The sequence below is a fragment of the Brachypodium distachyon genome, chromosome 4, assembly GCF_000005505.3.
Source record: "Brachypodium distachyon strain Bd21 chromosome 4, Brachypodium_distachyon_v3.0, whole genome shotgun sequence".
Classification (NCBI taxonomy): Eukaryota; Viridiplantae; Streptophyta; class Magnoliopsida; order Poales; family Poaceae; genus Brachypodium; species Brachypodium distachyon.
Window position 1 is genome coordinate 34,799,850 of NC_016134.3, and position 16,812 is coordinate 34,816,661.

At 44.9% G+C, this 16,812-nt stretch overlaps 1 protein-coding gene across 1 annotated transcript; it reads left to right on the plus strand.

Annotated features, from left to right (window-relative positions):
• Window positions 1-14,843: 14,843 nt before the first annotated feature.
• On the plus strand, window positions 14,844-16,261 carry LOC100821553. The gene is made up of 3 exons (XM_003578018.4): window positions 14,844-15,401; window positions 15,511-15,632; window positions 15,750-16,261. Exons 1-3 carry the CDS (start codon window positions 15,101-15,103, stop codon window positions 15,909-15,911), a joined length of 585 nt encoding a protein of 194 aa, XP_003578066.1. The 5' UTR covers window positions 14,844-15,100; the 3' UTR covers window positions 15,912-16,261.
• Window positions 16,262-16,812: the final 551 nt, after the last annotated feature.

Sequence of the window (16,812 nt, forward strand, 5' to 3'; positions counted from 1 at the left end):
GAATGCTGTTAACTTTCACAGTTCGGGTCTTTCAAAATGAAGACCACATGGATCGATCGCACAAACGAATTGCAGTTTTGATAATGGCGAAAAGGAACTACTCCAATAGCTAGCCAGGGCAGGCAGCGACCTTGCATTGCATACATCTTGATGTTCCAACTTCTCGAATGCTAAGGTCTTGCTTGCATGTAGCCGACGTCGTGGGGCGCGGCGAAAAAACATGAGAAGACGGCCAGACGGGTGGTGAAGTGTGTGAATCAGACCCCAAAAATCTGCATGAGGTCGAGACCCAACAGAAATGCTGATGGCAACGTCTCTTATATCCATTCGGAAATGCCCAACCACCCATGACTCAGTTTCTTCCATGGAAAAAAGATACTAGGAAACAGAATTGCAGATACAGGAGTGACAAAACTCTAGACTCTTGAGGTGTGCAATAATATGCGAAAGTCACAATGCATGCATGTTCATGGATGGTTGCTTGCCGAGAGAACTAGTATAAAAAACCGATCTACTTCATCAGTTTCTAAACGTAAGAAGTTCTATCAACATCCACCAACATCTGTATCATTAAGTCTACCATGATATACTATTTCATAGTACACTTATTTCTATAAATTATATATAGATATTAGTACTCTTAGTTCATCATTTTTCTATAATTTTGGTCAAACTTTAAAAAGTTTGACTTCGAAAAAACTTAGAACTTCTTACATTTAGAAACAGACCTAGTATTATTTTGATGTGCAATCCAGTGAGGTGGTACGAACGTTCGAAAGTCATGGAAAACTACGACATGTTTTCGAGATTCATCTATAATATATATGTCATGAAAATTGAAATGCAAATTTGGTTTGTGCTTTGGAAAACAGAAAAGATAAATGTTGTTGTGGACAGTAGCAAAACAATACGATTCGATTTAGATTCTACCCATATAGCTTCTTCTTTTTTTTCCGAAAATGAGGTTAGATCCCTCGGCCTCTGCATCAAAATGATGCACACAGCCACATTTATCGATTTATTATCAAGCCTGCCAAAATGAAATACATCGATAAAAAACCAAAACCACCCATCTATGCCACAAGCCTAATGAAGGGATGGCCATTATCGGGGTCGCATGCCCTGACCGCATACCATCACCTTATCAAAATCCGGAAACCACCCTAGGCACATCCGGTCAAGCAAATTCTCAACGTCTGCCGTCTACGCACGCTCTATAATCAGTTTCCACCGTCTTCCACCAACCCATCTTCAGAAGAGGGATCAAAATATATATTGCAAGTTGTCAAGCACGACGAGCAGGCACCATCGCAAACTTTGCCGTCACACGCCAACATGATACATGAGCACCAAAACAGCGCCTCCAGGAAGAAACACAATGCCACAGCGCCGCCCCTGCTCAGACTAGCAAGCCGGACCTAGGGTTTCCCCTGGAACTCGAGAAAAGTGGATCTTGGTGCTGAATCAACATTGCAATTTGATCGTTTACGGAGAATGTGCTCATGGAGAAGTTGAACTCAGTTGATAAACCCATCTAACACTGATCGCATTTATGCAGGGGTGGTGGACTCATATCGTTGGAGAACCTCATCTTTTTCACCAGGAACTACCCTGTAAATAAAGATCTTATATCCGGTAACAGTTGTACTGTGTGGCCTTTCGGCTGCTTGATGCTCAGTGGCTTGTGAAGCCTCCTATATGGAATTCAATGTTAGCTTCTGGTGTGTTCAGTACATTGATCGTTCTTTGCTTTAAGACAGTGGCATTCTTACTTGTTTGGTTTTGTTGTACCAGGAGGTCTTGAAATCAACAAGAACTCAGCTGGAGCACGAACTGGTTCTAGATGATGTGCTGGGGGTGAAGGACCTGCCGTCATACACTATGCTGGATGAGTAAGTTAAAGCCGAGCTGTTGAGGTGGCTCGCTTTGCTTGTCTACAATGCCGCATTTTTGTACCTTGTTGTATACTGAGGTCTTTTGAGGTGTTATATATGATTCCTTTGTAAATATTGTGTTGTTTATATGTTGCCTTTCGGACATGCTGGTTCCAAGGAAGTAAAGCAATCGACTTCATATTCATTTTCATCTGTGTCCTATAATTTGAACTGTGGAGCATTAGCTGATCTCACTTATCTACAGCTTCAAAGAAAAAACTACAGTACAAACAGAACACATTTAGAGTTTAGTTACATGTTACCTAGATGAATTATTTGTTTTGTTTAGAGTTTACTGAGATGTTACCTAGATGAATCACTTTGTTTCTCAGAATTGATCATTGCGAAAGATGAGTGGGACTTCAAAACACCCAACCTTGCGTGAGACTTCAAAACGCCCAACCAAACCAACCAGATGTTCTGGTGTCTTACGTGTTGTTTTTACACTTAGAAGAGGAAAGAGAGCTATCACTCATAGAAGGCAGGGAAGCATCGGAGATTTGAGGGAAAGAGTTATTATCATTCATTCAGAAAACAACAGTCTCGCGAGATAATATAAGAAGACAGCAGTCTCACTAAGAGTACATAAAACGTGAAATAATAGAAGACAACAGTCACACAAAGGAGAGAACAGTCTCACAAAGTAATAAAAGTCAGCAGTCTCACGAAATAATAACGGTACATAAAACACGAAATAATAGAAGACAACATTCTCACAAAATAACAGTACATAAAACGATGTCCTCGACGACGACTAAGTCGACATAACCCGCATAATTAGGACAACCGTCTCAAACAAAGTAGAATGAGATAAACTGATAAATTTGATAGATACGCTCTGCTCTAGATACTGTTGGTTGATCTGGTTTAACCACCGGAATAAATGTCATAGATCACGCCCTCAATTAGAGGCGTGTTGATTTAGGGAATTGATAAGAGGGAGGGCCATAAACCAACGTTTATGGCCTTAATCATGCACTAATTGCGCCTAATCGGGGGCACCAACCAACTCTGGTTTCGGGCCCCCATCGCGCAGCGCCACATATATAAGGGGCAGGCCAGCTCCCTCACGTTGACTAATTCACGAGAGAATTTAGCCAAAACCCAACAACCCATAACAATCCCTACCGATTTTAAGGGGCGCTGAAGCATACCGGAAGGCCGCCGCCGACGACCACGATGTCAACTCCGATACAGGCCAGAGGGTCGCCCGCCACCGACGACCACGATGTCCACCCCGGTACAGGCGAGAGGGACGCCGCCATCTATGTCGGACGACAACATCTACTGCAACTAGGGCCATGTCGTTTTTCAGTATGAACCCCTAATACCACTGTCCATGTACTCTATTGTTGACCAGTACTTGTTGGTGTTTTTCCTAGTGATACACAAAATCTAACAGATACCACTGCATCCTAGGTTACCATCATCTCCTTCTGTATCTTCCAACATGTTTTTCCTGTCGTTCTCCATCTAGAGACGTCGATTCTCGATCCATTTGAGCTTCTTTCTGTATCTGCCAACGACGTCTCTGGTCAATTCTGCGCTATACTTCAAAGCCGCAGCTATGTCCTACAATTAAACAACACATCGGTAGTTAACAACACCAATAGTTAGCTAAACAAAAATAACATTCACAAATTACCCAAGAGCAAACAACAAGTATTACATTCATAAATAACAAGAAACAAACATTCACAAATTAACCAAGACCAAAGTAATTAACTTAGCAAATAACAACAACTACAACATTCACAAATTAAACAAGACCGAAGTAATTAGTTTATACTTACATGCTCGATGGGATCCTCTGGCATATTGTCCATCTTCAATCCATACCTGGAGACTAGAGAGGAGCCAATGACGGATCACATGATCAACACAAGCTGAACGAACGGTGCGGCTGATATCAACTACAGTTTCCATCCCACCTCTAAAGCGCTTGACAATTTCACCATAATTTTGCCAGGTTTTTACTTGAACCTTAAGAAAGCTGTTAGTTCCAACAAAGATGGCACATCTGCCATATTTGTTCATGCATGCATTTATTTGGTCGGCTTTGGTCGGCATACGGCTGACCTCCAGCCAGTGACGGACACAGCTTCACAACATTGGGTGTATATGATTAAAAAAAACTTAAGGCTATTTAATAAATAAATGTTAACAACAATACATATGGCATTATTAATAATTTTTTAACAACTTGTTCATATATTGGACTCATGTATATTCGTATATAATTTCTATTACAAACATGGCAATCTCGTCATAGTAAAAACTAAGGTAAATAAGGTGGCTATCTTATGACTCTATTATGTATGGTGGCTTGTTATGGATATGAATGTGACACGTCAATAGACACGCCAATTTATAGTTGCTCATGACCACTATGGTATTGCAAAAATACTTCTATATTTTTTTTCTAGTAGTGATCTATTGTTTAGATATTTGTAGCATACAAGAATATCTAGACCTAGAGTATCCTAGTTTTTGCTATGAAACATGACAAATATATTTCATGTATGCTCATTATTTATCTAGAAAGTTCCACAAATATGCATCGCTATCTTTAGCACTATCATTTAATGTATACTTATCTCCATTAGTCATCTATGATACTATGTTTAAATCGTTTATGTTTTGCCATCGCGGCCTCCTACCCTAGTGACAAGTTCAGCTCTTTCTTTATCTCGTACATTTTTTTATGAGTCGCTCCTTTGGATACACATGATGCTCCTCAAGTTTTGTTAACAAAAACATGAGATGACACACTTGACATGTGGATTCATTTGTCAGCCTATAGTTTTTCTATTTTCTTTCTTCTCTCTCCTTAGTCGGTTCTTCCTACTCCCGATCCATGTGCAGAGGGTGGTGACCTCCTCCTCTCCCCTCGCGGCCGAGCTCGTCCCAATATTCTACAAGACGCTCGCCTAGGCGTGCTTATGCGCTAGGCGGAGGGGCATCGCCTCGCCCAAGGGGATAGGTGGACCACGTGTCCCAAATCCATGGCTGCCAGTTAGGGGGGGAGGGGGATGACAGGTGGCGGCAGAGGCGGCGAGCGTGCTAGGAGGAGGCCAGCGGCGGGTGCCTCCAGGAAGAAGGCGCACTGCGAGCGCAATTGGGGATAGCGAGCAGAGGATGGGAAGAGGGCGAGGCAGAGGCGATGGGCACAAGGTAGCATAGGCAACAGGGTGTGGACTGGAGGAGATAGAGGCAATGCCGACGGGCTAGGAACGCGGACGAGAGGAGAAATGGGCATGAGGTTCGATGGAGGCCGAGAGGATAATGTGTAGTAGATAAGGCGGACGAAGCTTTTTTTAATTTTTATATTAATCTTTCTGTACAACTTTAAATCCAATTTTTTTTATATGATAATAATATACGGTAGATGCATATATATGACAGGCGTGATTAGTACGATGCATTGGCTCAGCCTGGACACGGGGGTGCAGCATCTTTGCCTTTTCTTTGTGTTTGGTTGGCTGCTCTTCTCTTTCAGCCTGGTCAAGCTCGTGCAGATGAGGCCCCATGGCCAGGCTCGCTGGAAACGCAGATGGCCTGCGTTCCTGAAGAGGCAGGCTCGGCCGAGACAGCTCAGGTGGGCCAAACTGAAGACGAAGGTCTCCGAGAAGAGAGAAAGCAAAAGTCCAAACAGAAAACCAATCATATGCTTGTTCTAGCTTCCCTCCCCTGTCCTGGTGTGGGAGGATATTGAGAGCCACGCGATAGCATCCTCACTTGACCCGGAAGATACTTAGCTTTCCTCCCCTGTTCCGGTTTTTGTTTGTTTTCTTTTTCTCTTGCCGGATCCAGAGGGTCTGGTAGCATGTACAGTTTCTTTCCGCTAATCGAATGACGGAAAAGAACAGTCTTTTCCTAAAAAACATGATTGGGATAGACTGCATGAGCTCAAACAAGGTACCAAACAAGGCCGTGGTGCATGCTGCGAGCCAAGATAAGTTGGGCCTGGTTCCTTTCGCCGGCCTGGCCCAGGGTCATGCACTCTGCCAATCACCCAAAATGTAGTGCGAGGTCACTCTACATACCGCCGCTTTTTCTAACCTTGCTCGACGTTTGGCCCGCCGCCTAAACTCGTCTCGCCCGCTGCCGATCTCTTCCATCCGCTCGCCGTGCGCAACCAGGAGAGGAGACTGCGCTCGGTCGAGCACGACCTGGGGCCCAGTAGCAACATAGCATGATTTGAATTAAGTTCTATCGATATTGTCGATCCGTCTCCTCCGAACTCCTCTACCTCCGATGATCGCACCAATGGCCTCTTGGTGAGCTCACCTTCTTCCTGTACTTCAGATCCACCCGATTAGCTCCCCCCACCCCACCCCCCGCCCCGCGTCGTCAACCACAGTTTTGGGTAATCCCTCACCGTCACCGGATTGGAAGAAGAAGGTGGCGCAGTGGAAAAGTAGTAAAACCGGCGACGTGGACACAGGTGCCGCTTTGGGTCGATGGAGGGACGAAGAGTGTCCGGTTTTGAAAGTTTGAGGATGACAAAAGGATGAATTTTTTTAAGGGATAAAAACGAACTTTTCGACAAGTTTAGAGACGGAAAAAGATACTATTATGTAATTTTTATTGGGTTGCAAAGAAAATTTTGCCTATGTAGAAAAAGAAGTAGCAAGTAAAGTTTTGATGATGCGATGACCCATTGGTTGAGACTCAAGAATTGGGTTTTTTAGATAGATCGGACAGCGAAAAAGACGGTTATTCAGTTGAGAAATATCACCCGATTGATGCGTAGTGTTGTGGAATGAATTGAATTTTGGTTATACTACATAGACTCTTTTCGTTTTAGTTCATAAAGACACATCAATTTGATCAACAAAATATGAATTCTATGTCATAAAAATATATTTAGAAACCTTGTATGTCATACTCCCTTCCGTCTTATATTAAGTGACTTTTTATTACACGTATCTAGACAGTTTTTAGACATAAATACATACATATTTGGACAAATCTGAGTCACTTAATATGAGAGCGGAGTCAGTAACATTTAACGGTGCACTTTGTGTGACATATAACTGATGTGTTCTGTTGGTCAAATCGATAACCCAGAGTGAATGCCTGGGCAAAGCTACTTGACTTGTATGTTACAAAAGTTTCCAAAGTGACAGGCCGGTCAAACCCTAATGACATCCGAGACCAGACGTGATATCTGCCCGGGCCCACCTGTCACTGCTAAAGAACACCTGCAGTAGCAAAAAGACAGGGGAAACAAGAGGTAGTGTTTGATGACAGGATCACCCTTTTTCCATGCCCCCTGAAACGATTCCTCCGAAACCATCATTCCTAGCTAGCCATACCCACGGATTGGATAGAGACAGAGCTCACAAAAGCCACCTTGCAAGTTGCCACGCCATTGTACTAACCTTAGTAGAAGAAAGTAACCGGTTCCATTGGCTCATTTGTGACACACAAAAAAGGAGAAGAAGGAAGTTTTAATTAACATGACAGGTTTCAATTGGCCGGCATCAGAAATTTCTACTACTGGCCGCGCATGCAAGTGAGCTGGAGCAACAACTACTCATGGCTTCTAGCCTAGCTTATTCTCCTTTATTCTCTTTGGCTGTCTATATATCTCGATGATGATGATGCATCCTTGCTTGCTTTCCAGACACTTCTCTGCTCAGTGTCTTTGGTTTGCTCCCTATGATTGGAGATCCAAGGGGACAATTCCATGCACTTAGGCTGCAGGATCTATGTCGTCTAATGAGACAATTAAGCTGGATGCCAACCGCAAACCGCAAGGTTGGTGTGCCATCCATCAGCTTTTTGCTATGGCTGCTTAATTACTTCCTTGGTATATACCTTTGCAAGTTGCAAAGGTATATGTTTTGCTGTCACAGCTCACAAACAATTGGCATGCAACCAAAAGCTGGAGAAAGAATGTTTAGTGATGAGATGTTGTATGTGTCTAAGGTGCGGTGTACAGGTAGGCCTGCAAGTGTGCCCACATCTGGTTAACGATCCAATTAAGTAGCCCTGGCTGGAAGGGGACACATGAACAAGTCCTCCCCTCAGTCGGCATAGCTTAAATTTGGCCTGCAATACGTGTTGATCGATCGAGGAATTGAGACTTTTTATTCGGTTTGTATGAAGGGTGATATTGTGCCTCCTAGTGTGTGGATAAGCAATAGAGGGACATAATAAGAAAGATTGAAAATAATTTATGACTGATGGCACCTACTTGCCTTGAGCTTAAAAATAGAGCTATAATGAGCTCATGTCACACACAACAGGCTGCTTCTTGTGTAACCGGCCCTAACTAACACCCAAACAACAAGGCTAGCTGTTCATAAAGCGTGAAATATATGCAATGCCAAATGGCATGGATTTGGTACTCCGTATGTGTTTTGTCACTAGCTAGCTAGCTAAGCTCGTGTAGAAGATAGGCCAGGTTGGAATTAGGTTTCAGCGGCACAGGATCGACTCTATGAGTATCAATATATTGGCAGCAGTGATAGGTTACCTTTGTGCCGTACTCCATCCGATTTTAAATTCTTGTTCTCGTTAACAACGACGCAACGATAAGAATTTAGGATTGGAGAGAGTACATGTATTGCGCTTGTATTGTACTCTAAGATCCATGAGAAGATGAATTTTTGATTGGTTGCCATTGAACACAGTAGTACTTGTGTACTCTCTCCGTCCAACAAAAAATGTTTCAAGTTTGTCAAAATTTGGATGTATTTAGACATGACTTAGTGTATAGATGCATTCAAATTTAATCAAATTTGAGACATCCTTTGTTGAACGGAAGAATACTATTAATCCAGGCAAAAAAAACTCACGTACACGCGATCGCTCTGTAGCAAATGGCACCGTACGTACTGTTTTTTTTCCTGCGCATGGCTGTGTGTCCATAACGCTAAATCCTGGACCCAATTTGGAACGCAGGAATCTCGTCAGAAATGCACACGTACGAAACAGATCGATCAATTATTCCTCTTTGCAGAAGACGACTCCTCGCGTCATTCATCGTGAGCGCAGGCAGGCTGGTGAGGCTCTGTACAGTACGTATATACGAATATGCACAGATTTTTGGTAAAGCGGGGCGCTGACCTTTGCTTAGCCACTCGATCACACTCACGGGTCCGGACTCCGGAGGCGGTCGATGGAACGTCTCAAGAGTCGTGCTAATGATACCCGATCCGTAGTAGTCGGTGTAAAAAAGAGAAGGAACCTGCATGCCAGACTTGGGCCCAAAGGCAGCACGTCCACACACAAACACAACACATACCCAAAGCTGCATCCACGACGGCCTCGTGAACAGCATTAATTCTATTGTTGCGTGCAGCGGCCACGCACCGCATAGACTGCCGCGCGCACACGCACGCATGCACAGGGATTTTGACTCCGGGAGAAGACCTCTTCGATCGGGGCAAAGGAAGCGTACGCAGCTTTTGTATGATTAGTATATTTATCGAATCAAATGAGCTTCGTTTTAGTTATTTTGCTTGTACGCCCTCACACGCTTGCTAATCTTGATCCATACAGTGTACCTGCCCTACACTTGCTAAATGCCAAATTCATGTGACACACAGTGGCGGAGGCAGAAACCGGACAACGACGGTGCTAAGATGGGACCAATGGTGTTATACTTGTGGATTTTACATACTGATGAACTAAATACTTGATGAATCCTCCTGTAAGCATCCTTGCCATGCGGTGCTACAGCACCTGGTGACACACACACCAGTCGTTCTCCTCTCCACGCATGTATGTTTCCTGTGGCTAGTTTTCCTTCCTTCCATCCTCCCGATGCTCCCGTTTTAAGAATTCCGTGCGAAATCTGCCTAGGAGAAATTGAACATTTTGGTTCATAGGCACTTCAGAAGGGGGCCAATTAATGCCACATGAACTTTTCAGGTCCAAAGTATTTTTTTCAGCCAGACTTGCTGCCGGCATGCTGTTAGATTCCAGATGCATTAGAGCATCTCTAGCGGATACCCCAAAACCGCGAACCAAAATGAATGAATTCGCTTGAACTGAAACCGGAAATTCAGTTCAACAGAGCTTCGCGCAGAACAGATACTGAATTGAAAACATAAAATCGAAAAAACAGGTTCGCGTGAGCAGGAAGTTCATCATCACTACCATTCGCTACTAGAAGTAGAGTTCATTATTTATACACAAAATATAATAGATCATCGCTACATAGTTAGCGGAGGAGCAATTCACAAAAACAAAATGTGCTCCCTATCGCTGCCGGCTCATTTTGTACTCCGGCGGCTCCTTCTTCACTTCCCGCAGCTACGTCTTCTCCTCGCCACCGCCTCCTTCTCGCCAGCTACTCATCTGCCGAAAGGATGATGACCTCGCCCTTGGATTCGGCGATGGCGAGTGGGAGGTCGGGGTCTTCGGCATCCTCCTTCTCACGGCAGGTCTTCTCCTCGGCATCGGTGACGAGGCTCACCGCCGCCATCTCGTCCTCCTACTCCGGCTCCGGCAGCTGTTGCTGCCCCAGCCCCTCCTCCTCCTCCTCCTCCTCCTTCGGCGACGAGAAGCGGCCGCACGACCGCACTGGAGGCCTCGGTCTCCTCTCGGCCTGGCGTGCGTGCGGTGGCAACGTGACCCCAGCGACCACGGCCCGCCGCCAACTCGTCTTCTTCATGGAGGTACTCCCGGTACCTCTGCTCGGAGAGACGGAGACGGCACTGAGGTGGTGGTGCTTCTCCCACTTCTTTGCTCCGCTCCGCCACGCGCTGATGCTCTGCCGCCGGGCTGCCTCGTCATCTTGAGCAGCCCCGTGGCCGCGCCAGACGCTAGGGTTTCGGCTGGGGAGATATTGAGACCGTGGCCGTGAGGTGTCGACCAGGAGGAGCCGCCAAAGCCATATATGCGGCTGTTCATGGGCCCTTTGGTGTAAACTGAAACGCGCTTTCCGGGCCGGCCCATTTTGGGATACTTGTTCGGGCTGTTTTTTGGCCTAAAAACCAAATAGTGGTTTCTGTTCGGCCATTTGCGGGATCTGCTAGAGAAGCTCTTAGACTTGTGAGTTAGTAAATTTATTAAGCTTTTTTTAGAACAACGATCTGGCTTTATTTTTATTCAACGAACGTACGTAGTACAACCGATCGAAAAAAACTAAAACGACAACAAAGATTTCGGATAAACCGAAAGTTACATAATAAATCTAGCTTCTTTTTATACACACACTATGTGATCCGTGAACTAGTTGATTGTTTACTTAAATTATGCAATTAAATGGTTGTATGCATTGTTATTCGTTCTGATGCAAAGCATTACACACTGTGTGATCCGTGAACTAGTTGATTGTTTACTTTAAATTATGCACTAAAATGGTTGTACGCATTGTTATTCGTTCCGATGCAAAGCCTTGGGCATCCCTTTTTCAAAAGGCGAGAAGTTTCAGGTCGATATTAGTTGTTGTAAATGGGAAAAAAAATTAGGCAACTGTAAATGGGATTAGGCCTAACTAAAACATATATAATATAAGCATGCCCATTAAACTTTGGTGACTTTAAGTAACTTGTAATGTTGCGCCAAATGTGAGTCAATTTTTTTTTCTACAAACAGAGATGATACAAACTTATTGTAAGAGTTGAACTACCTGACTTCGTTTAACTAGACGCAGACAACCGAATAAAGTCACGCTCATGCTACATAATGGACACGCCAATACAAATGCGCATACGATACTATATATCCATGTGTATCGTGTATGGCGTTTGGTAGCAAGTCCTTGTAGTGTACGTACGTGTGTCGTCGACCTCTTGATTAGCAACCAGTGCATAGTATTATAAATGGACCATTTCACGTCAATGACAATCTCGGGCATGAAAGACAAAGCAGTATGGTTATTAATCATACCAATTTTCTTGGTATATGTATAAAATGGGTACATATAGGGTTGCTACTCCAAATGCACGCTGTGTATTGCTTCACATTGATTGTTGTACGACGGCAACACCGCAATGAGCATAGTGCTAACTAATGTCTCATAGAAATTTTACACAAAGCAGTTCAACTCTTGTAAAATTCAAAACTAAAATAAAATAATATGCGCCCTATTAAGGGTGAAATTTGAGACTAATTAATTAATTACCACACTAGCTTCCATCTGGAATTAAACAAGAGGAAAACGGGCACAGGTATAGGCGTATTAGAAAATGCTGCAGGATGTTATTAGGTCTAAAAGGCTAAAAGAAAGAAAGTTGTTGACCTCCCAACCTTTGCTTGGAACCCTAAAAATTTGGACCATGGCATGATCTGTTGGATCTTTGTGCTAGCCTATAATAATACGTTGTGCAAAGGTTGGAAAGCAAGAGAAGCACCAGCCACCAGGAGTAGATTACTTGCTGCACTGCAGTATCCCTCTTGTCAGATTTGATTATGCATGGCTAATCAGGGCTTTGCGCTGGTCTTAAGTATTTGCAGATTCCCATCATTAGTTTAATCAAACCAAGGCGCGCCAGGATCATCAAGTGGTGCACTAAGCAACAAATGCACCTTTAGTTAATTGGGTCATGTGTACGTGAGGGCTCTTTATTACTTTTGGCAGCTCCATGTTAGTGGCATAATGGACCATGGAGCGCGTGACACATTGAGTGCTAATTATAGGGCAAAAAAGCCCAACAATTCGAGCACTTTCAGTAAAATAAACATAATTTTTTTAGATAACTTGTATGCGCAAAGGCGACCAATGAGTCGTAGAAGATCCAAACAAATGGTGTGACCAAGAAAAAAAAAATTCTTGTTTCAATGCTTATGAGTGAAAAAAAAGGTTTCTTTTTTTTTATTGGAGAGAATTTTTTTAGCAATTTGAAGGCATGCAAAGTAATCAAGTTGTTTTTAAAGAAAAAGATTGAAATGTATGAAAATCCTGAAAAAAAATCCTTGTAAAATATATACTCCCTCCGTTCCATAATTCTTATCTCAAATTTGTCCAAAATTGAATGTCTCTATTCCAAAAATATGTCTAAATTCATGTAATATTTTGAAAAGAATTATGGAATGGAAAAGAGTAAGATACGAAAGTCGTTTTTATTTTAACGATGGCACTTTGCACGCCCAAAGACACATCCTTTGCAGGCCCGCGTTGTCTTTGCTCATTTGTTTAGTACTGGTATAGTCCACCATACATTTTTCATTTGAGCAAAGCGTGTAGAGATGAGCAATGAGCACGAGAGGCAGGTTTGCACTATAACGGGAAGGCGTTTCGTGTACGCTTCAACAAAAGAGCGTCCGCATGCCTGAAACTACCTGACTGGACTCCTCGCAGCATCGCCCTCGTCATGATTTGACTACTGAACGAAACCGGTGCTGCTGACCCTATCCTCTTTTTGTATGTGTCAACACACTGACAGGTGGACCTTCCTGCTGCACATAAATACTGACCATCTCCAAGTCCCTATCTCATTTCCCGTACACCTAAAAAAATCATCTCCATATCTATCCCGATTCCCGTTCCTTGTTGCCAGTCATTTCCCGCATCTTGCTCGGAAATCTCTGTATGGAGGAAACAAGGATTATCTGTCTCCGATGTTAATTACAACTCAATTCGGTGTTAATTAATCCATGGAGGGGTGTGTGGATATTTTGTGTCAACTAATCATGTAATTTGGTGCTAACAATTGTTATGTACTCCCCGCAAAAAAACGGAGTAATAACGTAATTTGGTGCTATTCGTTAGGTCTTATCTTACATGGAATTGCTGATTGAGTATGATGTTGCTTGGTGTTTTCAATGAGGATAAAGCATTAGCACACTAAATTGTGTTACAAAAATACTCCTAGTTTGACATAAAATTTTACGCTGACCTTATAAATCTGCACGGAGAAGTACTTCATAGATTCTGCCGTAGACCCACGCTATCACTGACTATCACGGAAGAGAACTGAAAGTAATAGTGGACGGAGGGCCGAAGGGGCGTTGAGAAATGTAGGTCGTAGGTTCGGGCTCGAGAAGATCTTCCGGCCGGATTCGCGTGCTGTGACCAGCACTCTCCCGGGGTCCGGTTTGCTCATACCGTGGTGGCCCACATGTAAAAAGTCTCTTTGACTGACGCGTGGGACCCATGGTAATGTCCACGGCTCCCACGTTACGCTCGCCTTGTGCTGGAGCCGTGGCCACACACCGTTAAGTTGAAAGCGCATGGCGATCAGTCAGTCAGTCAGCAACCAAAATTTACCCCTGACGTACAAAGTTTCTACGTCGACTAGGCGTATGAGAAATACGGAATTTTAGGGCCTGCGTTACACTTGAATGGAGACCATCTGACCATGTCACCATGTGTGAGAACTGAAGGGAAAAAGAAAACTAGTACTAGTAGAAAAAGAAACGGAAAGAGAAAGGGAAATGATCAGACAGGCAGTGAAGCACCAATAAAAGTCTCTCTGCACACAAAATGCAAAAAACCGAACCACGTCATTCCCCGTTCTCTGGCCATTGCAAAACCGGGCTTTCAGGGGCAACGAGCAGTAACGCACTGCCGTGTTGCTTATCCAATATGCTGAGGCAAGACGCCAGTAAGACTAGCACTATTTTCTCATAATGATGATTAAGAGTTGTATTTGCTCCGTTGGATGGTATTAAAACCTCCCTAAAAAAGGGCTTCTTTGATGAAGTGATAATGACCGTGCTAACAATCCTTGTTATCATTCTTCCTCACCATTCTGTAGTCCATGCAATGATAAAAAATGAGTGTACATGTATATCGTTCTCCAGGACAGCAGGATGAAATCGACTGACTGCAGTTCGTGTTTCCATTGGCAGATGTTTTTTTCTTTTGCTGTTGTATGCATGTCGTTTTATTCTTGCATGTTTTCTGGCAAAAAATTACAGTCCATGCATATAAAGTAGTACCAGTACTGATTTACACATTGACATTGAGATAAGCAGCTTTAACAGTGCTCCACCTATAGCGTGGCAGTCGATCTGCAGCTGAGCCGAGTCCAGAAAACCAAAAACTCCTCGTCATCGCCTCTCCGGCCCTCCGCTCCCTTTTGCATTCCCCCCTCAACACATTTAACGCCACCACCTCCTCAAAACGGCAACTGCGTGACCTCCGGAGCCTCCCAACACCACTAGCTCCTTCTTTCCCTCCTCTCCCAACAAGGAGCTCGCGCCATCACCGCCGCCGCCGCGGCCACTGGTGGAAGCGAGGTGGCAGCAGGGGAGGCGCGATGGGCAACTGCCAGGCGGCGGAGGCGGCGGAGGTCGTCATCCAGCACCCCGGCGGCAAGGCGGAGCGGCTCTACTGGCCCACCACCGCCGCCGACGTCATGCGGACCAACCCCGGCCACTACGTCGCGCTCGTCATCCTCCGCCTCTCCCCCGCCGATAAGGCCGCCGCCGCCGGGGACGAGGCGGCGGCCGCGGCCGTCGTCGGGGCGGGAGGCGCCGCCAAGATCACCCGGGTCAAGCTCCTCAAGCCCAAGGACACGCTCCACCTCGGCCAGGTCTACCGCCTCATCACCGCGCAAGGTTAGCAAAAAACTCCATCCATCCATCTATCGAGAGCGAGACGCCTTCTTATATACGGAAGAACTCCTTCTTCTTCGCCAAATTAAAATCGTTCGCGTGCGCTGCGCAGAGGTGACCAAGGCGCTGCGGGCGAGGAAGAACGACAAGGCGCGGCGGTGCGAGGCCATCAGGCAGCAGCACGAGCAGCTCCGGCGCGGCGACGGGGGCGCGGAGCAGGGAGCCTGTGAGCAGGTCGGTGTTTTGCCTTCCCCCCATTCTCCTCATAATCCCTTCCCTTCATATATCTATCTATCTATCTACCCACGAGAAGCACTTCGCTGATGATGCCTTTACGCGCGCGCTCCTCAGGATGCGAAGCGGGACAAGGACCGGCACCGGAGCTCCGGCGGAGCGCAGCCGGCCGGGGCCGGGAGAGGCCGGCACTGGCGGCCGTCCCTGCAGAGCATATCCGAAGCCGCAGGCCAGAGCAGCAGCAGCAGCAACAGCATCTCTGAATCCACTACGAGCTAATTGCCGTTCTCCTTTCTTTTTCTTCTTAGTAGTATAAAAAGTGCTTGGAGTTGGACCTACCAGAGAAAAAACTTGTAAAAATCAGAGTGCCAGAGCAGCAGCAGCAATAGGGAAAGCTTGTTTCATCTCTCGTGTAATTGCCATGGTGAAACCGAGTGTTTTCAATGGAGTGGCTTGCAACTTTGCAAATTCTATGGCCCTGTTTGGAACACATGAATTCCCGGGTATTTCGCCAATTCCTCACGCCTGTTTCCAGTGGAACGAGTAGCTTGTTCATGAGCAGAAAGGAAGCTTTTACCTGTAATAATCACTTGGCAAACACAAGATTTCCGGAAAAAAATATTCCGCAATCTGCTGAAGTTTATCACTGATATCCTGAATTGGACCGGACCTACCAGAAGAGAACTTCTAGATCAGAGTACCGGAGCAGCAGGGAAATCTTGTTTCATCTCTCGAGGACTTGCCAATGCCATAGTGAAAAGCTAGAAATAACTGTACTTCTAAAGTTGTACAGTACAATTTTTAGTCTGTATATTATTTATGAAACGAAATTGAGATGGGAATGTTGATCCAAAGGCTTGGAAATGCGGTTGAGACTTAAAAGATTGATTTCTTAACCTTGCAAATCAGTTGAAAATCGCCGGATTTACACTTCATCCCCCTGCAATCTGCTGGGATGCACACCAGTAGCTTATCACTGATATCCTGAATTCTTCATCCAGAACTGCACGAGGTTCCAGATGAACTCCCACATTTTGAATTTTCAGAAGGTTACTACTACTACTACTACTACTACCCGGTGCGCAGTGCCAGGTGCCGGGCACATGCGCGTTCCGGTATCTGGAGCGTAAAAAACTCAGCAGACGAGGACGACAGCAGCAACAATGCTGGTGATCGATCT